The sequence below is a fragment of the Neoarius graeffei genome, chromosome 13 (genome assembly GCF_027579695.1).
Source record: "Neoarius graeffei isolate fNeoGra1 chromosome 13, fNeoGra1.pri, whole genome shotgun sequence".
Lineage (NCBI taxonomy): Eukaryota > Metazoa > Chordata > Actinopteri > Siluriformes > Ariidae > Neoarius > Neoarius graeffei.
In genome coordinates this window covers 13,203,507-13,221,745 of record NC_083581.1, presented here as the reverse complement: position 1 = coordinate 13,221,745, position 18,239 = coordinate 13,203,507, and the positions used below count along the sequence as shown (strand labels likewise).

The 18,239-nt window shown below is 42.6% G+C and overlaps 1 protein-coding gene across 2 annotated transcripts in view; it reads right to left on the bottom strand.

The window, feature by feature from the left end:
- Positions 1-6,174: 6,174 nt before the first annotated feature.
- fancb (FA complementation group B) overlaps positions 6,175-18,239 on the bottom strand; it is a 54,092-nt gene continuing 42,027 nt past the window's right edge. For both annotated transcript variants that reach the window (XM_060937265.1, XM_060937266.1), the window contains exons 7-9: positions 11,454-11,794; positions 9,571-9,811; positions 6,175-7,078 (exon numbers count right to left, since the gene is read on the bottom strand). In XM_060937265.1, coding sequence (XP_060793248.1) covers positions 6,721-7,078; positions 9,571-9,811; positions 11,454-11,794 — 940 coding nt within the window. In that variant the 3' untranslated portion in view covers positions 6,175-6,720. The remainder of the gene's footprint in view (positions 7,079-9,570; positions 9,812-11,453; positions 11,795-18,239) is intronic.

Sequence of the window (18,239 nt, the reverse complement as noted above, 5' to 3'; positions counted from 1 at the left end):
GCTCCATCGGCCACCCCGAGGCTTCGGCGACCTGTTCAAACAACGTGATGAACGCCTCGGGGTCGTCCTGCGGGCCCATCTTGGTGACAATGAGGGGAGACGGGCCCGCGGCCGGAGCGCTGGTGGACCCCGCCGACGCGAGGAGATGCCGGAACGCCTCGTGATCTTCCTGCTGGGCCAGCACCAGGGCTTCGAAGCACTGCTCCTGCTCCTTTCGGAGTGTGACGAGTGCCTGGTGCTAGCTTTGCTGAGCCGTGGCGAGGGCGTGGACCAGATCGGCGAACGGGGAGGATTCCATGGGGCTGCTGGTTTGGTGCTCCACTGTCCCGGGTTTTGGCACCACTGTAAGAGTCCCTACGTGTAGGTGGAGCACAGAGGACGGCAGGACAGAGATCAGGTTTTATAAATTGGCTTTATTGCCACACTTTTCAGTCTAACAATATCACTCGCACAGACACACACAACCGGCGTCTGGTTCAGGGTTGAGATCCTTCTGCTCTCACTCTCCCTCCTGATATAGGGCGCAGTCACTGGGAAGACACACAAACACAGGTTAATTGCTCTCAGGTGACGTGATTCTGCCACTTACCTTCCCTGACTCCGCCCTCCTGTCACAGACTGGCGCTTGACCACGCCCCCGCTGCCACACCGTCATAATTAGCAAAGCCACCTCCACCTTTTCCCATCACAGCCTGGTCTACCAATGTCGGATAACCGTCTGTCAGCGGAACCGGCGGGAATGCGTACGTACGCTACGTATGGCTACTCAGAAGCACTTGCAAACTTTTTAAAATTATTAACTTAATTTGTATCTCCTTTCATTTTCTTGTCATCGGTTAATAAGATATTTTCATCCATTCGGATATTATGGACAGTATTTCATGTTTTATTTATTTATTTTTTATTTATATTTAATTAAGTAATTCTTTGGCGTACCACTAGTGGTACGCGTACCACAGTTCGAGAATCTCTGCTCTAAGGTGTGTGCCCCGTCATACAGCCGGATTCGACGTTCTTGTACCTGCCACAAATTCTCCTGGGTTAGGTGCGTGAGGGTGTGGAATTTTGCACACAGATCAAGAACATACTGGATTTCGTTTTTGCTAGGTGAAGGTCCCTCTTCCCAATTTTCCCATAGCACATCCAGAATGCCACGCGGCTTACGCCTGTGTAATAATTCAAATGGAGAAAATCCTGTGGAGGCTTACAGGACCTCTCATACTGTGAATAACAGGGGCTTGAGCCACTTATCCCAATTATGTGCATCTTCACTTACAAATTTCCAGATTATGTTCTTGAGTGTTTGGTTAAATCGCTCTACTAAGCCATCCGTTTGTGGGTGATAGACACTGGTGTGGATAGACTCAGGGGCGCAGATACGTTTTTTGAACTGGGGGGGGGGACAAAAAACTGGGGGGGACAAAGCTGCCAGCAAACCAACCCCAACCCCGATATGCTTGTCAAACTTGTTGTGGGTTACCATAGCAACCAAGCTCAAGCTCGCAACCTGTGCAGTCTGCGCAGCTCAACCAACCGAATATCAGTCTTTGTTTTATGTGAGTTGTTGCAACTATGTATACACTGCTGTGCACCTCAATAAACCAAATGGTAATTAGTCTTTTGATTTTTCCGTGAGGTTTGCCTTATGCAAAGAAAGACAGCATAGATGTTTTTTCCTCCCTATAAGTGGGGGGGACCGAACGAGGTGAATTTAAATCTGGGTGGGACGAGTCCCACCCGTCACCCCCTCTATCTGCGCCCATGGATAGACTTAATCCCCAATAACCCATACAGCTTGCGCGGTGTGCGTGACATAAACGCAATGCTTTGGTCTGTCAGGATTTCTTTCGGAATCCTGACCTGGGAGATAAAGCAGAAGAGCGCTTCCGCAATACTGCATGCTGAGATATTGCGGAGAGGCACTGCTTCCTGATATTGCATTGCATAGTCCACCAGCACTAAAATAAAGCGATACCTTCATGCCGACCGATCTAATGGCCCGATGAGATCCATCCCAATTTGCTCAAATGGGGTCTCGATTAGAGGGAGAGGGTGCAAAGGCGCTTTTGGAGTGGCCGCGAGATTTACTAATTGGCATTCATGACATGCCACAAACCACCAACGGACATCCCCGCGAATCCATGGCCAATAGAACCGGGCCATTATTCGGGGTAGTGTTTTATCTTGCCCTAAGTGTCCAGCCATGGGATTAAAGTGAGCCGCAGGGAATATGAGTTCCCTATGGCTCTTTAGGATTAACAATTGGGTTATTCGTTCACTACTTTGAGTGTCCTGCGTCACTTGGTACAATCTATCTTTAATAATAGCAAAATAAGGGAAGGTTGGTGCCACGCTTGGCTGAAGAGTTTGACCATCGATTACTCTCACTTGGTCAAACGCATGCCGCAGAGTCTTGTCTCGTGACTGCTCTAATGGGAAATCCCCAAGGGAATCCCCGAGAGAGGGAGGAGAAGTGGGCTGCTCCTCACTCTGATGCGGTGCTGACATAGACGGCTCTGTGACAGCTTCTCCAGTCAACGCCACACTGGGATCTTCCCGTGACCTGCTAGTGCAGGAACCACTATGTGTTAAATATTCCATCAGCTTTTTAAACCCTGGCCAATTAGTACCCAAAATCAACGAGTGGGTGAGACGAGGACTAACCGCCACCTTTACTCTATGCATTTGGCCCCAGAATAGAATATGGATAGACACTAAGGGATAATTGTGATCATCCCCGTGCACACACAACACTTTCACCGCTTGTGCTCCCCCCAATGCCTCACCTTGCACCAGGCATTGGTGAATTGAGGTCTGATTACAACCGGAATCCACCAAAGCATGATATGTATCCCCTTGAACACTTACCGGTATGCAATATGTTCCGGCCCGATCGGGGGCGGTCTCTGGCGCATCAGGGATCCAGATCACGGTTTCCACCTCCCTTGCGGAGCCCTGATTCTGTAGATGCCCCAGCTCCCGGCCGCGCTAGTATACCGGCCCAGGCTTTCCCTCTGCACCGGTGTTAAGGGTGTCACTCACCTGAGGGAGGAAAGACATAGACATGGAAGAGGGAGACAGGAGGACACCATGGGTGCGACGGGCCGGCTGGGGGGGGAGTTGGCCCCCGCCTCTGCGGTGGGGGAATGGTGCGAGAGGGAGAGAGAAAGAGAGAGGGGAGGGGGAAGAGAAGAGAAAAGAGGAGAGGCACCTTTGCCTCGTCCGCCTGTTGTCGGAACTGCCGCCAGATGGTCCTCTGCCAACTCGATGGCTCGCTGGAGCAACGCCGGGCGGTGACACTGGACCTGTTCTGCCTTTCTTTCCAGAAGCCAAAAGATGAACTGTTCCAGTGCCACCAGGTCGATTATCCTGTTGGCATCGCAGTCTTCCGCCCTCAGCCACCACCGGCAGGCGTCCCAGAGTTGTTGGCCAAATGCGAACGGTCGGCTGACCTCCTCCAGTGTCAGCTTCTGGAACCACTGGCGTTCTTGCTCCAGGGAGCGGCCGACCCACTGCAAAATGGACCTCTTGAGGCCGGCGTAGTTGAGCCGGCTGTTGGCAGGGACCTGCTGCACCACGAGCTGCGCCTCACCTGTCAAGAGCGGGAGGAGGCGAGCCGCGTGCTGCTCGATTGGCCACCCCCATGCTTGGGCCGCTTGCTCGAAGAGAGCTTCAGGCTGGTCATGCGGGCCCATCTTCATGAGGGTGACGTGAGGGGAGTCCAGGGTGTTAATGTTGGACGCCCCTGCCGACGGCAGCAGATGCCGGAACGCCTGGCGATCTTCCTGCTGGGCCAGCATCAAGGCTTCAAAGCGTTGTTCCTGGTCCTTCCGGAGGGCGGTCAGCGCTTGATGCTGGTTCTGCTGGACAGCAGCGAGGGCATGGACGAGCTCCATAATTGGCAAGGACTCCATGGGGTAGTTTCCTTCCGTACTCGGTCCCGGGTCTCGGCACCACTGTAGCAAATCCCTGATGTGGGTGGAGTACAGAAGCACAGCAGTCGGGAACTGAAGTTCTTACAAACTTTTATTTTTGAAGTGTAGGTTGAGCTTTTCAGCTGATTCACTCCCACACACACGCACACATGCATTCTGGTTGGGAGCCTCCTTTTATGCTCCATCCCTGTAACAAACACACACATACACACACATTAATTGACAGCAGGTGGAATGACTTAGCCACTTACCTTCCCTGACCCCACCCTCCATTCACAGACTGCTGCTTGGCCACGCCCCTGCTGCCACACACAGTAACTGTGCAAAATGATTAAATAGTGTAATATGGCAGAGGTTTAAGATGTACCAATTCCTACAACCCCATTCCAAAAAAAAAAGTTGGGATGCTGTGTAAAATGTAAATAAAAACAGAATGCTAATCTTTGCAAATCATGGAAACCCTGTACTGTTTTCAATGAAATATAAAGACAACAAATCAAATGTTGAAACTAAAAATTTTGCTTTTTGAAAAAAAAATATGCTCATTTTAAATTTGATGTCAGCAACATTCCAAAAAGTTGGGACAGGGGCATGTTTACCACTGTGTTGCATCATCTGTCCTTTTAACAACACTCTGTAAATGTTTGGGAACTGAGGAGACCAATTGCTGTAGTTTTGAAAGAGGAATATTGTTCCATTCTTGCCTGATATACAATTTCAATTGCTCAACAGTTCTGGGTCTCCTTTGTCACGTTTTGTGCTTCACAATGCACAAAATGTTTTCAGTGGGTGACAGGTCTTGACTGCAGGTAAGCCAGTTTAGTACTCAGACTCTTTTACTACAGAGCCATGTGGTTGTCATACATGCAGGATGTGGTTTAGCATTGTCTTCCTGAAAAACAAGGCCTTCCCTGAAACAGATGTCATCTGGATGGCAGCATGTTGCTCCAAAACCTGTATACCCATGCCATGTACACTAATGCCCCCCATAGCATCACTGAGTCTGGATTTTGAATTGTACACTGCTAACAAGCTGGATGGTTCCTGTCCTCTTTAACCTGGAGGATGCTGTCTTGAGTTCCAAAAAAAAGGCAGAGAAGATGGCAGTGTATCTGAATATTGTTAATATCTGGTTTTAACTTGCATTTGTGGATGCAGTGAAGAACTGTGTTGACAGACGATGGTTTTCTTTAGTGTCCCTGAGCCAATGCAGTGATTTCCACTACAGAAGTGTGTTTGATTTTAATGCAGTGTCACCTGAGGGCCAGATCATCACTGGCATCCATTATTGGTTTTCATACTTGTCCCTTGTGTACAGAGATTAAAAGATTCAGAGAATCTGGAGAAATTCTTTTATGTACTATATATGATGATGGGATCCCCAAATTCCTTGCAAGTTTACAATGAAGAACTTAATTCTTAAATTGTTGCACTATTTGTCCATGCAGTCTTTCATAGAATGGTGAACCCCTCGCCATCTTTACTTCTGTGAGACTTTGCTTCACTGGGATGCTCTTTTTATAACCAATCATGCTACTGACCTGTTGACAATTAACCTAATCACTTAAAGTTACACAACTTTTCCAGTCTTTTGTTGCTCCATCCCAACTTTTTAAATTTCAACATTTGATATGTTGTCTTCGTACTATTTTCAATAAAATATAGGCTTTCCATGATTTGCAAATCACCACATCCTGTTTGTTTTACACAGCTTCCCAACTTTTCTGGAAACAGGCTGTAAAATGCACTCATCTGGAAGACCTGGCAGCTGAAATCACTGATTCTGTAACCGAGAACATGTGACATGGAAGATAATTAATATCTGTTAGCTGAGCTATTAGGATGGATGATATATCTATAGCAGTGTCTAGGAGGTTGTTCCAATCTCAGTAACACCTGAAAACACTTACATGCAGCACTCTAAATTAGCTAAATGTGCATTCAAATTTAGCATAAAATGTCTCTACACTTGTTTGTCTGTACATGCGCACAATTTGCAGAGACTCAATGAGACAAATTAATCATTCAAATTATCGTCCTAGTTCTATTACAGAAATTCAAGGTCCATTTCCATCAGAGCTTCTAATATTCATAATCATTCAGATAAAGATAGGTAGAAAATTAAATCAATAGTTCAGATTAAATATCAATCTTGTCAGTACAGAAAAATACAGTATCATAAAAAGTAAAAATCTTAACACAAATATTGTTTGTTATTAAGAAGACAAGGTGTTTTAATTTTATTTTTGTGCAATTCAACAGTCAGCACAAAGTGTTTTGCCATCATTTTTAAATTCAACAGAATTCCATAACCTTGTTACAAAATACAACTAACTCACACAATACTAGAAGAGTACAACACATTTCTCCAATCATATCTAGTAGTGCAAAAATCACAAGATCACAAACATAATACCACAGTTCTCTTTTTACTTATTAAAACAGTACAGTAAATGCACATCATTTCACAAATAGCCAAGAAATATAAATTGTTATCTCACTAACATAATACATAAAAGTGCAGCATTAATAATAATAATAATAATAATGACAAATCAGATTTCATGTCCTAGGCTATTTTTTTTTCCGTAGTTGCCTGGCGGAAAAACCTGCTCCTTAAGAACCTTCACAAAACAAAAGTGTTATTAATATTCAAATGTCATGAGATTATATGTGATGCACATCAATGCAGTAACTGGAGCACGAATTATTCAATCCAACTCCCACCACCTGCTGCACTACACACATTTCAGCTGTCGGTCTTTCTTTATCTTATCAAACTTGATTAATACTCATTAAGCTCTGCTTCTATGAGCATGGAAATGTCACTTGCCATCTTAAGGTTTATCCCTTTTTCCATCAATTGGTGATAATGTTTTACCTCCACAAGTGGGTGGAGCTTGTCACACCTTTCTTTTAGCCACTGCTCACGACTGACATGAATGATGAAATTGTGACTTGGTTCTTTCACTCTACCATGAATCAGATCGGCCATGCCCTCTTTTATTATGCGACTCTCATGCTCCATAAAGAAGGTAGGGCTTCTGTTTCTGCCCTGCCCAGTTTTGATAAGTTTAATACAATGAGAAGCAGGAACAAAGTTGCACAAACAGTCCAGGAAATGGAGCAAGCTGAGACGATCACTGCAAGGTAAAGGTCAGAATAAGATTTTTTTTTTTTAAATATGTGTCATTCAGAGAACATTACTTAAAGAGGAACTGATGACAAATTTATCAAAATTTTATTTCTCTCATTTTATAAAATGTAGGAATGCATTTCTGACAGCTATTTTGTCACTGCTATAGCAAGTTATGAGTTTGAAATATGCTATGTAACATATCAGTCCATATGTCAAAGCAATGGCCGTAAATGAGATTCGCTGAGACCTGTGTGAGACTTGTAGGACAGAAGTAAAACGTACAGTGGAAATCAAAGGTGACCAACACATGCCAATGTTGTCAAAAGACACATGCACCCTCCTTCGAATGCTGACGTGATCAAGCTGGAAGTTTTCCCTGTATCCGAAATCGCTCCCTACTCACTATATAGATAGTTTTCACATGACGTCACAGAGTCGGGGATTCCCTAGTGGCGGCCATCTTGTGGGTCAAGCTTACCGTACGGGTGACTGAGCACACATTGTAACGCGCGAGTACAAAGTCTTCAAAAGAACCCAAGCAGGCTATTTAAAGCTAGCAATGGTGCACACCTGTTGTATTCACGGCTGTCGTAATAGGTCAAATGATGAAGTCAAGCGGAGCTTTTATGGAATTCCCACTGTACGGGAGCACGAAGGCGAGCAAACAAACTCAGCATACAAAGGAGAAATCTATGGCTTGCGAGAATCAACCGCAAGGATTATCAGCCTTCCAAACACAGCAAAGTCTGCTCCGCTCATTTTATAAGTGATAAGTTGTTTAAATAAACAATCAATTGTGTTCAAGTTTGTTTTTGGAAACCAAAACATCATGTGAACAATCTCTGGGGAATGCCTAACTGGAACCGCTGAGTGTACGTTTACATTGTAATGTACACTTAATATCGCTCATTTGTCACGTTTCTATTTGAAACTTGTCACTTCACTCACGCAAGGGTCATTTTTGAAAAACATTTTAGGTCTATTCTGTATGATTTGATTTGTGTTTGAGATGCAAACAGCGCGCCTTTTGGCGGATGCCGCCTGAATCACGCAGATCCGATTTTTTTTTTAGGGGGGGCGTTGGAGTGTCTGATTATAATTTCAAAGTAAATTCTGTATTAAAATGACTAAATAAGCAAATCCATTACAGTCCATGAAACAGGAAGTACAAGGATGAGAAAAAAAAAACAGTTTAAATCGGAAAGCTGTGCACATTTGCGCAGCCTGAGCGGTGTGCAGGACTGCGCAAATGTGCGCAGCTTTGCGATTTAAACTGTTTTTTTCTCATCCTTATACTTCCTGTTTCATGGACTGTAATGGATTTACTTATTTTGTAATTTTAATACAGAATTTACTTTGAAATTATAATCAGACACTCCAACGCCGCCCCTAAAAAAAAAATCGGATCTGCGCGATTTAGGTGGCATCCGCCAAAAGGCGCGCTGTGAATATATAAAGTTGTATATATCAGCCAGCCTTTAAAGTTTGATGAAGTCAGTTGCAGGCTTTGGCAGCCCTGCATAGTCACTTGAAAATGCATCTTTGTCCACTTCGTAGGGGTCAATTCCCCCAATCAAGGCCAGTTTGGCTGCATACCGTTGTCGTGAGATGTCGTCTAACGTATCTATATACTTCTGTTTACTTGATTTTGCCGACATTGATCTTTATTTTAGAAAACTGACTATATAACTTCATAAATTCGTCCGAGATAACGTAGCTGGTAGTGGCGATGGTCCGTTTTGTTTGCCCCGCAAGATGGCAGCTGGGGGGCGTTCCCCGGAATGCCGTGACGTCAGTGAAAACTATCTATAGGGCACTATATAGTGAGGACGCCATTTTATAGTGCTGTCCGAAACCTTAGTGAGGATTATATGGGAAATGTGCTCAGTATAATATGTATTTATCACAAAAATACATGCATGTGTTTATTATTTTGAAAACCCACCAGCTGCCTGATCTGGCACATTTTAATTGTGCGACAGTAATGACGTAAATACCAGAGCAACGGACTAGTCCTTATCCTGTTGTCTTTCCAACTCTTCTCTACTCCACGTTGGTTCGAAGTCATATGGAATAATCTCCATCACTGATGAAGCTGGCAAATCTCGAAATTAATCTAAATTGGAATGATATGGCGAGCTGACCGCTGTGTAAACAGTTTTCAAAATGGCGGCGCTGACACTTCACATTTGAAGTCTCGCACAAGTCTCGTGAAGATCACGCGGATAAGCGATGCCTGCCGTGGACCATACAAACTACATTCAACATGGCTAAAAACCGAAAAGGGCGATAAGTGTAATATAATATGCCAATACGAGTCACAATAAGGTTAATAAAACCAAAAATGTAATTGAATAACACGTTAAGAGATAAAGCAAGTTTAAAAATGACTTCAGTTCCCCTTTATCAGTGAAAAAATCCATGGTTTAGTTAGCATGATTTAAAAAACAAACAAACAAACAAACAAACAAAAAAAAACCCTTATTTATTTCTCACCTGCAATAGACATGCAGCTTGCTGTTGAAGGAGCTACAAGGTTTCCAGTGGAAAAGCATGGCACCAGATGGTTGTGTGGAACAACTCAATAAATATTGAGGATTGATTTTTATTCGTTTAGCTTTGAATTTCTCCTCCAAAAACCTTGATATGTCCACCATGGTGCAATCAGTACTTATAATGCAAAAACTCCAAGACTCAAATGCTCCCATCAGACTCAGCAGATCCTCTCTGGATTCATCTAAACAGCAATGACAAATGAATTGCATTCTGCTAGGTTACATATCAAAACAAAGGATGTATAATGATATTTACTGTGGATGTAACCCCAAAATCAGCAAAAGTTGGGACAGTAAGGAAGATGCATAGAAAAAAGGAAGCAGTGATTTCTAAACTGACTTTGACTTGTACTTTAATGCAGACAGGAATTTGGGTGTGTAAAGGACAAGGGCACAAGCCTAATCTGAACACCCATGATCTCTGATCCCTCAGATGGCACCGCATCAAGAACCGTCATTCATCTATAGCTGATAGAACCACATGGACTCAGGATTACTTTGGCAAACATTTGTCAAGCATGTCTGTGAAGATTCTCAGTCATCCAGGTCATAGTAAACTGTGGGTGGTAAAACAGCAACTGGACTTGCTTCAAGATTCTTGAAGACGTTTAACCTCTCATCTGAAAGGCTTCTTCAGTTCTGTCTGACTAATAGGGAGTAGCAGGTATTTATCCGCTCATGGATGAAAAGCAGTCCTAAGGTGTCATTGAGTCGTCCTGTTGGTGTGGGTCACTGGGGGCTGGGTGTGAACGGCCTAGCGTCTCTTTGGGGTGATCAATGGTTGTTGGTTCTCTCTGTCCTCCAGTGAGTCACTGAACTTGTCAAGCACTACAATACAGAGTTACATCCATAAATACCAGTTAAAACTTTACTGTGCAGAAAGGAAGCCTTATGTTAACTGTGTCCAGAAGCGGCGTCAACCACTCTGGGCTTGAAGGTATCTGGAATGGACCATCACACAGTGGAAACATGTATTGTGGTCAGATAAATATCAGTATTCCAGGTTTTTGTAAGAAACGGACGCCGTGTGCTCCAGACCAGTCGAAAAAAGACCATCCAGATTGTTACCAGAAAAAAGTCCAAAAGCCAGGGTGTGTCATGGTATGGGGTTGTCAGTGCCCTTGCAAAGGTAACTTATACTTCTGTGATGGAGCACTAATGCAGAAAATTACACTGAGATTTTGGAGCAACATATGCTGCCTTCAAAACGACATCATCTCCAGGGAGATTTCAACAAGACAATGCAAAATCACATTCTGCACACATTACAAAGGCATGGCTGTGGAAGAAGAGGATGCTGGTCCCCTCTGTCCACAATAGAAAATGTGTGAAGAATTTAGAAAGGAAAAATATAACGACAACCCCGTACTGTTGCACACCTGAAGACCTGTTTACAGAAAGAATGGGGGGGAAAAAAACCCCACCTGAAATGCTTCATAACTTGGTGTCTTCAGTCCGTAAACATCTTTTTAAGTGTTGTGAGAAGGAATGGAAACAAAGTGGCAAATGCTTCACTGTTCCAACTTTTTTTTTTTTAAACGTGTTGCAAGAATTAGAATTGAAACGTTCATTTCGAGGAAAAAAAAAATCAATAACATGTATGAGGTAAAACAATGTGCTGTTGTATTGTTTTGAGTGCAATACAGGTCAAAGATTATTTACAAATCACTGTTTCCAAATTTAAATTCAATTTCAACATACCATTGCAACTTTTTCTGATTTGGGGTTGTAATAACACCACTCCTGCAGGTTTGTAGGATGATTTGATTGTGCTTGTTAGTGTTGCTTTTAATATCACCACACTCATGGAGTAGCATACATTACCTGAGTCAATGCTGCAGTCCTCAAAGAGATGTGGCTGAAATTTGCCTTCAAGTGCACCCTTTAATTCTAAGTTTACCAATGCACAATGCTGAGATGCACTTCCTGCTTCTTTGGTCGAAAAACATAGCAAAACCGAACATTTAATGGGGTTGAAGGTCATTAACGGTGCAAGATCAGTAACCATAACTATGACTGGACCACTAGGAAATTTGCTTCTTTTAGCATTTGGAGGCCCAGGTGGCACAGAAAGCAGGGGTTCAGGGTAGTAAATGACTTTATTCACACTTTGAACCACAGGAGGCGTGGCTATGACAGCCGCAATCATGTGTTCAGATTCCATCCTGAGGGAAAGGGGGGGGGGGGGGGGGGGGGGGGAAGGAAGACACAAGATAAATAGTTGAAACACAGTCCATCTTACACATGCTGCATAAAACACAGTTCATTTTATTTACAATTCAATAAAAAAGTTTCTTGTTTTCTTTGTGTCTCTAAACGGTTTGATTCAAATGATTGAAACGTGATTCAAATCAGGTTTTAAACTGACTACTGGTATATAAATAACATTTCATAAATAAAAATGGTCATATTTAGATAGCTAAATGTTGTGCAGAAAAAGAGAGGAAAAAATACAGTTGAGAAACAGTCCACTTCTGTGGCATTCAAAAAGGAAAATGCATAACATGGTGTGAAAGAACAAGCACAAGCATGCCGCACTAACACACAGACACTGTACAGTAACGTTTCTGTAGGTCTAGACTGCCCTGAGAGAATAAAACAAAAGAATAAGAGAGAACAATCAAATGGAAGAGAATAAAGCTGTCCTTTTCTCTACAGAGTGAATTTATTCATGACCACAAGACATTAGATTAGAAGAGAAATAGGAGACATCAAAATAAAATGGATACTAGTAGAATATAAGTGAATAGCATGAGAATATAATATAAAAGGATAACTAAGAAAAGACCGACATAATAGACACACACTGGCCACTTTATTAGGAACACTCATTGACCTGCTGTTTTATTTAGTCATCTAATCAGCCAAGTCCTGGACAGCAGCACAATGCATCAAATCATGCAGGTACAAATCAAGAGCTTCAGTTAATGTTCACTTCAAACATCAGAAAGGGAAAAATTGTGATCTCAAAGTGTGACCTTCACCGTGGCATTGGTGTTGGTGCCAGATAGACTGGTTTGAGTATTTCAGAAATTGCTGATTTCCTGGGGTTCTCTCTCTCTCACTCTCACACACACACACCCTCTCAAAAGTTTACACAGAATGGTGTGTGTGTGTGTGTGGGGGGGGACCCCAAACATTGAGTGAGCGACAGTTCTGTGGGTAGAAACAACTTTTTGATAAGGAGAGGTCAGAGGAAAATGGCCAGGGATAGGTTTCCCAATAACATTTCACTTTAGGGATAAAGGGAGAGTTAAGAGACTTTCTTGGGGGGGAGCACCGAACATGGTTTTCCCGAACTCACTCGTAGGAGTCTTAAGAGCAACATGACGAAGAGCTTCTTTGCAATGTGCGTCCCCAATATAGGTATTAGTAGTTGCTATATCCAATGAGGTCACATGGCATTTGTTTTTAACCAAAAGCAAATGAAATATAAAAAGGCGCGTGTACACACACACACAAGTTTGTGAACCCTTTAGAATTTTCTACATTTCTACATAAATATGACCTAAAACATCAGATTTTCACACAAGTCCTAAAAGAAGATAAAAATAACCCAGTTAAACAAATGGAGACAAAAAATATTAAACTTGGTCATTTATTTATTGAGGAAAATGATCCAATATTACATATGTTAGTGGCAAAAGTATGTGAACCTCTAGGATTAGCAGTTAATTTGAAGGTGAAATTAGTGTCAGGTGTTTTCAAATCAATGGGATGACGATCAGGTGTGGATGGGCACCCTGTTTTATTTAAAGAACAGGGATCTATCAGAGTCTGATCTTCATAACATGTTTGTGGAAGTCCATCATGGCACGAATGAAGGAGATTTCTGAGGACTTCAGCGTTGTTGATGCTCATCAGGCAGGAAAAGGTTACAAAACCATCTCTAAAGAGTTTGGACTCCACCAATCCACAGTCAGACAGACATTGTACAAATGGAGGAAATTCAAGACCACTGTTACCCTCCCCAAGAGTGGTCGACCAACAAAGATCACTCCAAGAGCAAGGCATGGAATAGTTGGCAAGGTCACAAAGGACCCCACTGTGACTTCTAAGCAACTGAAGGCCTCTCTCACATTGGCTAATGTTAAATGTTCATGAGTCTACCATCAAGAGAACACTGAACAACAATGGTGTGCATGGCAGGGTTGCAAGGAGAAAACCACTGCTCTCCAAAAAGAACATTGCTGCTCATCTGAAGTTTGCTAAAGATCACATGGACAAGCCAGAAGGCTATTGGAAAATGTTTTGGGGACAGAGGAGATCAAAATAGAAATTTTTGGTTTAAATGGGAAGCATTCTGTTTGGAAAAAGGAATACACTGCATTCCAGCATAAGAACCTTATCCCATCTGTGAAACATGGTGGTGGTAATATCATGCTTTGGGCCTGTTTTGCTGCATCTGGGCCAGGATGGCTTGCCATCATTAAGGAAAAACAATGAATTCTGAATTATACCAGCGAATTCTAAAGGAAAATGTCAGGACATCTGTCCATGAACTGACTCTCAAAAGAAGGTGGGTCATGCAGCAAGACAACGATCCTAAGCACACAAGTCATGCTACCAAAGAATACTTAAAGAAGAATAAAAATTAATGTTTTGGAATGGCCAAGTCAAAGTCCTGACCTTAATCCAATGGAAATGTAGTGGAAGGGCCGGAAACGAGCAGTTCATGTGAGGAAACCCACCAACAGCTGTTCCATACAGAGGAATGGGCTAAAATTCCTCCAAGCCGGTGTGCAGGACTGATCAACAGTTACTGAAAATGTTTAGTTGCAGTTACTGCTGCACAAAGGGGTCACACCAGATACTGAAAGCAAAGGTTCACATACTTTTGCCACTCACAGATATGAAATATTGGATGATTTTCCGCAATAAATAAATGACCAAGTAGAATATTTTTGTCTCATTTGTTTAACTGGGTTCTCTTTATCTACTTTTAGGACTTGTGTGAAAATCTGATGTTGTTTTAGGTCATATTTATGCAGAAATATAGAAAATTCTAAAGGGTTCACAAACTTTCAAGCACCACTGTATATGGGGCATTTTTCATATGATCATGAATGCCAACATCCTCTTCTATTCCTGTAGATGCTGTACCTGCTGGCCAGCATACTTCATCTGAAACCCAAAAGCTTTTCTGTGGTCAATAAATCTCTTCATTTCACTTGAGTGCTGTTTTTATTTATTTTTGCCTTCTTCTTAAAAACCTTACATGCAAATATTCATTCATCATACACCTGGGTTAAGTCTACATTTAGCCACTTCCAATAATACCACCAAGCTTAATATGAAACTTTACATTGTACATTAAGAATGAAGTCAAGACTGAAGTACAATATTTAAGCCATGCTATATTTGACCATGCTTTTTTTTTATTGAAATCAATTGTATAATTTATTTGGGTGTCATGGTTTGGAAGTCTCTCTGTAAAGAACAAGAACTCTCAATCAAATGGTGAAATGGTCAAGTACAAGTTGATCAGTGAGTCCCAGCTGAACCTGGCATCCTTGTTACAGCAGATAGCCAATACCACTTTAAATAACAACTTGCACCCTTTACACAATGAGTTTCAGCTTTTCCCCCTCTGGTTGGAGGTTTTTAGTTGCAAGGTGTAAAACAAAGTGCTATAAAAATAGCTTCGTTTCAGCTGCTATCACACTGGTAAAGAAGCTGTAGAAAAATAGTACAAGACGATTTTGGAGCATGCATTTATATAATTTTTTCCCCAGTTTTTAGATTGTTCTCATTTCAAGGTTTGGTCATGTATTTCAGTGTTTTTAAATGATAATTTTGATTAGCACTGGAGCACTTATCTTTTGTCATGTTTTATTTGGTTTGATCCATTGTTGTCTGTGGTAGCTGAAACGGTCAGTGGATGCCTTTTATTTTTAACTGCTAACCAAATCTATCTACAAGTACAACTAAAGTAACTTCAATCTGACATGAGTGTTGAAGTGAAAACAGTCTGCAAATAGTCACTGATAAGAGTAAAGAAACCAATCAAAATAAACAAAACAAACAAAAAAAAATCTGTCTCAGGCAGGTTAAATAATTTAACTGAAAACATTAAAAATAAGCTGCCTTCTGGCATCAACTCCTACCTAATGTTGGACATCACACCTCTGCCTTGACATTAGCACCACATACTGCTGTTCCTGCTCCCCGGTTTCCTCCATGGCTGGAATCTGCACTTTGGCCTTGACTACAACATTGTGCAACATTGCAGTGACCACCACCACTGCACAGCTTCTGGTTGGAGACAATGTGAGGCCACCCAATGACCTGTGGATGCAGCGTAAGTGCATGTTCCACATCCCAATGGTCCGCTCCACCACGTTCCAGGCATCAGCATGAGTGATGTACCTCTCTGAATCATTTTGTGGGTTGCCAAAAGAGGTGATCAGGAAGGAACAGATGGGATAACCACCTCCAAATTCCCCGTTGCTGGCCAGGATGCAGAAAGATGAATTTGCCCATATGAATGAATGCGTGCTGCCAGGTAATGAAATCAGTGATCAGGCTGTGGGCATCACACACAACCTACACGTTCACGGCAGCATACCCTTTCCTGCACAAGAAGACATGGTCATCACAGGATGGCAGCTGGATGGGGATCAAAGTGCCATCTATGGCTCCAATAACTTGAGGAATTCCTGGGTCTGTGACCTGAGAGAAGCCCTGGTTGGTTTCCTGGATCTTCTCCTGCGTCCTTGGAAACTGAAAGTGTGGCAGTGGCGCAGGAGTGCTGCTGTTACTGAGTGCACAGCCTTAGATGCAGCAGCCACACAGAGTCCATCGCCCTCCCCAATTGTCTGCAGGAAACCCCCAGTGGCATAGTACCAAAGAGCTATAACAAGCTGCACTGTTGGGGTGAGGGGAAAAAGTTGTGATGAGTACCTCATTGCAACTCTCCCCTTAGGAGAGCTTCCAAAGACAGAATTTCAGCTCTGGGTAGCCTGTATCTGTCTTGGATGGCTTCATCACTTTAGTGTTACAGTGGATTGAAACGAAGCCTTATTTCCGCATTTCGTCTGGTAGTGTTGGTATCATGCCAGCGGTGTGCGTTTCTCTACCTGTGCTCGAGTTGCAGGATTTGCTGGATTATAGCCATGATTAATTGAATGCCAAGCTGGCAATGTTTTACCCTTATACATGCGTACCATGCGATTGGTGCAGCAATTTCTCTCATTTATTACACTAAATTAGATAAATCACTTGCCTAATGGAGTTATATGTGATTTAAGTGTGGCAATATCAATGAGGCATTATGATATCCATAGGTAATTCCATAACATATTGAAATATATTCATAGTGTTTTGCATATATTTAATAATTAACTCAACATACAAGAAAAATAATTTAACATCAGCAGCAGACTCAACACCAGTTTCCCCCCCACTGACCGCGAGAGTCCCTTGGAGGCGCGTGCACATTGTGTATTCAGCCATGAATGAGACACTCTGTTTTGAAAGAGTGATCCAGGTCCCTCGTAAATTCAGAGCAAACTAAAGGACTACTCTGGCTACGATGTTGTTTGGGAAAACCACGTTAGCTTAATGATGGATCTTAAGAGGTAATTAAAAAGACACTCTTAGCCTTAAGAGGCTTTCAGGAAACCCACCCCAGATTGGTTTGAGCTGCCAGGAAGGACATAGTAACCCATATAATTACTCTTCACAACCGTGGTGAGCAGAAAAGCATCTCAGCATGCAACAGCAGAAGACCGCATTAGGTTCCACTTGTGCCAACCAAGGACAGGAATCTTACAATCCTAAAAGTTCCTATTAAAAGTGGCCAGTGAGTGTAATTCCACTGATTTCACAACGACATCACAATAGACTAAAGTAAAACAGAAGACAGACACAACGGAATTGCATAGATTAGAATAAAAAGATAGAAATGAGATGAAGTTCAGAACAGAATCAGAACAGATTGACAGAAGCTTTATAATAGGTCAGAAGTCTCGTCACAAACATGGAGAAAGAAACACACTCAACTAACATCACTTTAAATGTTGTATTTGTACCCATAGTTGCTTATTCAAGTAATTTGTTTTTGTGGTGAATAATTCGTCCCATAGCCCTATATTACACGCTAAAGCTACAGTCAACTGTGGGTGGTAGAAAAGGGCAACTGGACTTTCTACCACCCACAGTTTACTATGACCTGGATGACTGAGAATCTTCATAGACACAAAGCTACAGTTACACTACAGCTTGCGATGCTTTAATCGATGAAAATGAGGCATTCTAATGGTGATGTATGGCGATATAAAGGTGAGCTAAAACTTGTGGTCACACTGCAGGTGAACACTTGACCCTCACACCTTTGTGCACTTGAGCCTAGTGCAGCTCGAGCAGCCGTGCACGCTCTTGGGACTCCAGTCATTTGGAGAAACACCTGATGCTGATTTGAGCACAATCAGCACACGCAGGTAAGGACGCTGTTTTTCACAGGAGACTTTGCAAAGTATTATCATCATCACAGTCACATTTGTTTCTAGCCACATTGATGACTCTGGTTAAATACATGGCTTTACGACTATGCTTTCATTTGTGTTTTGTTCCTTTGACCTTGCCTCATGTTTTGTTTTTGTAAATATC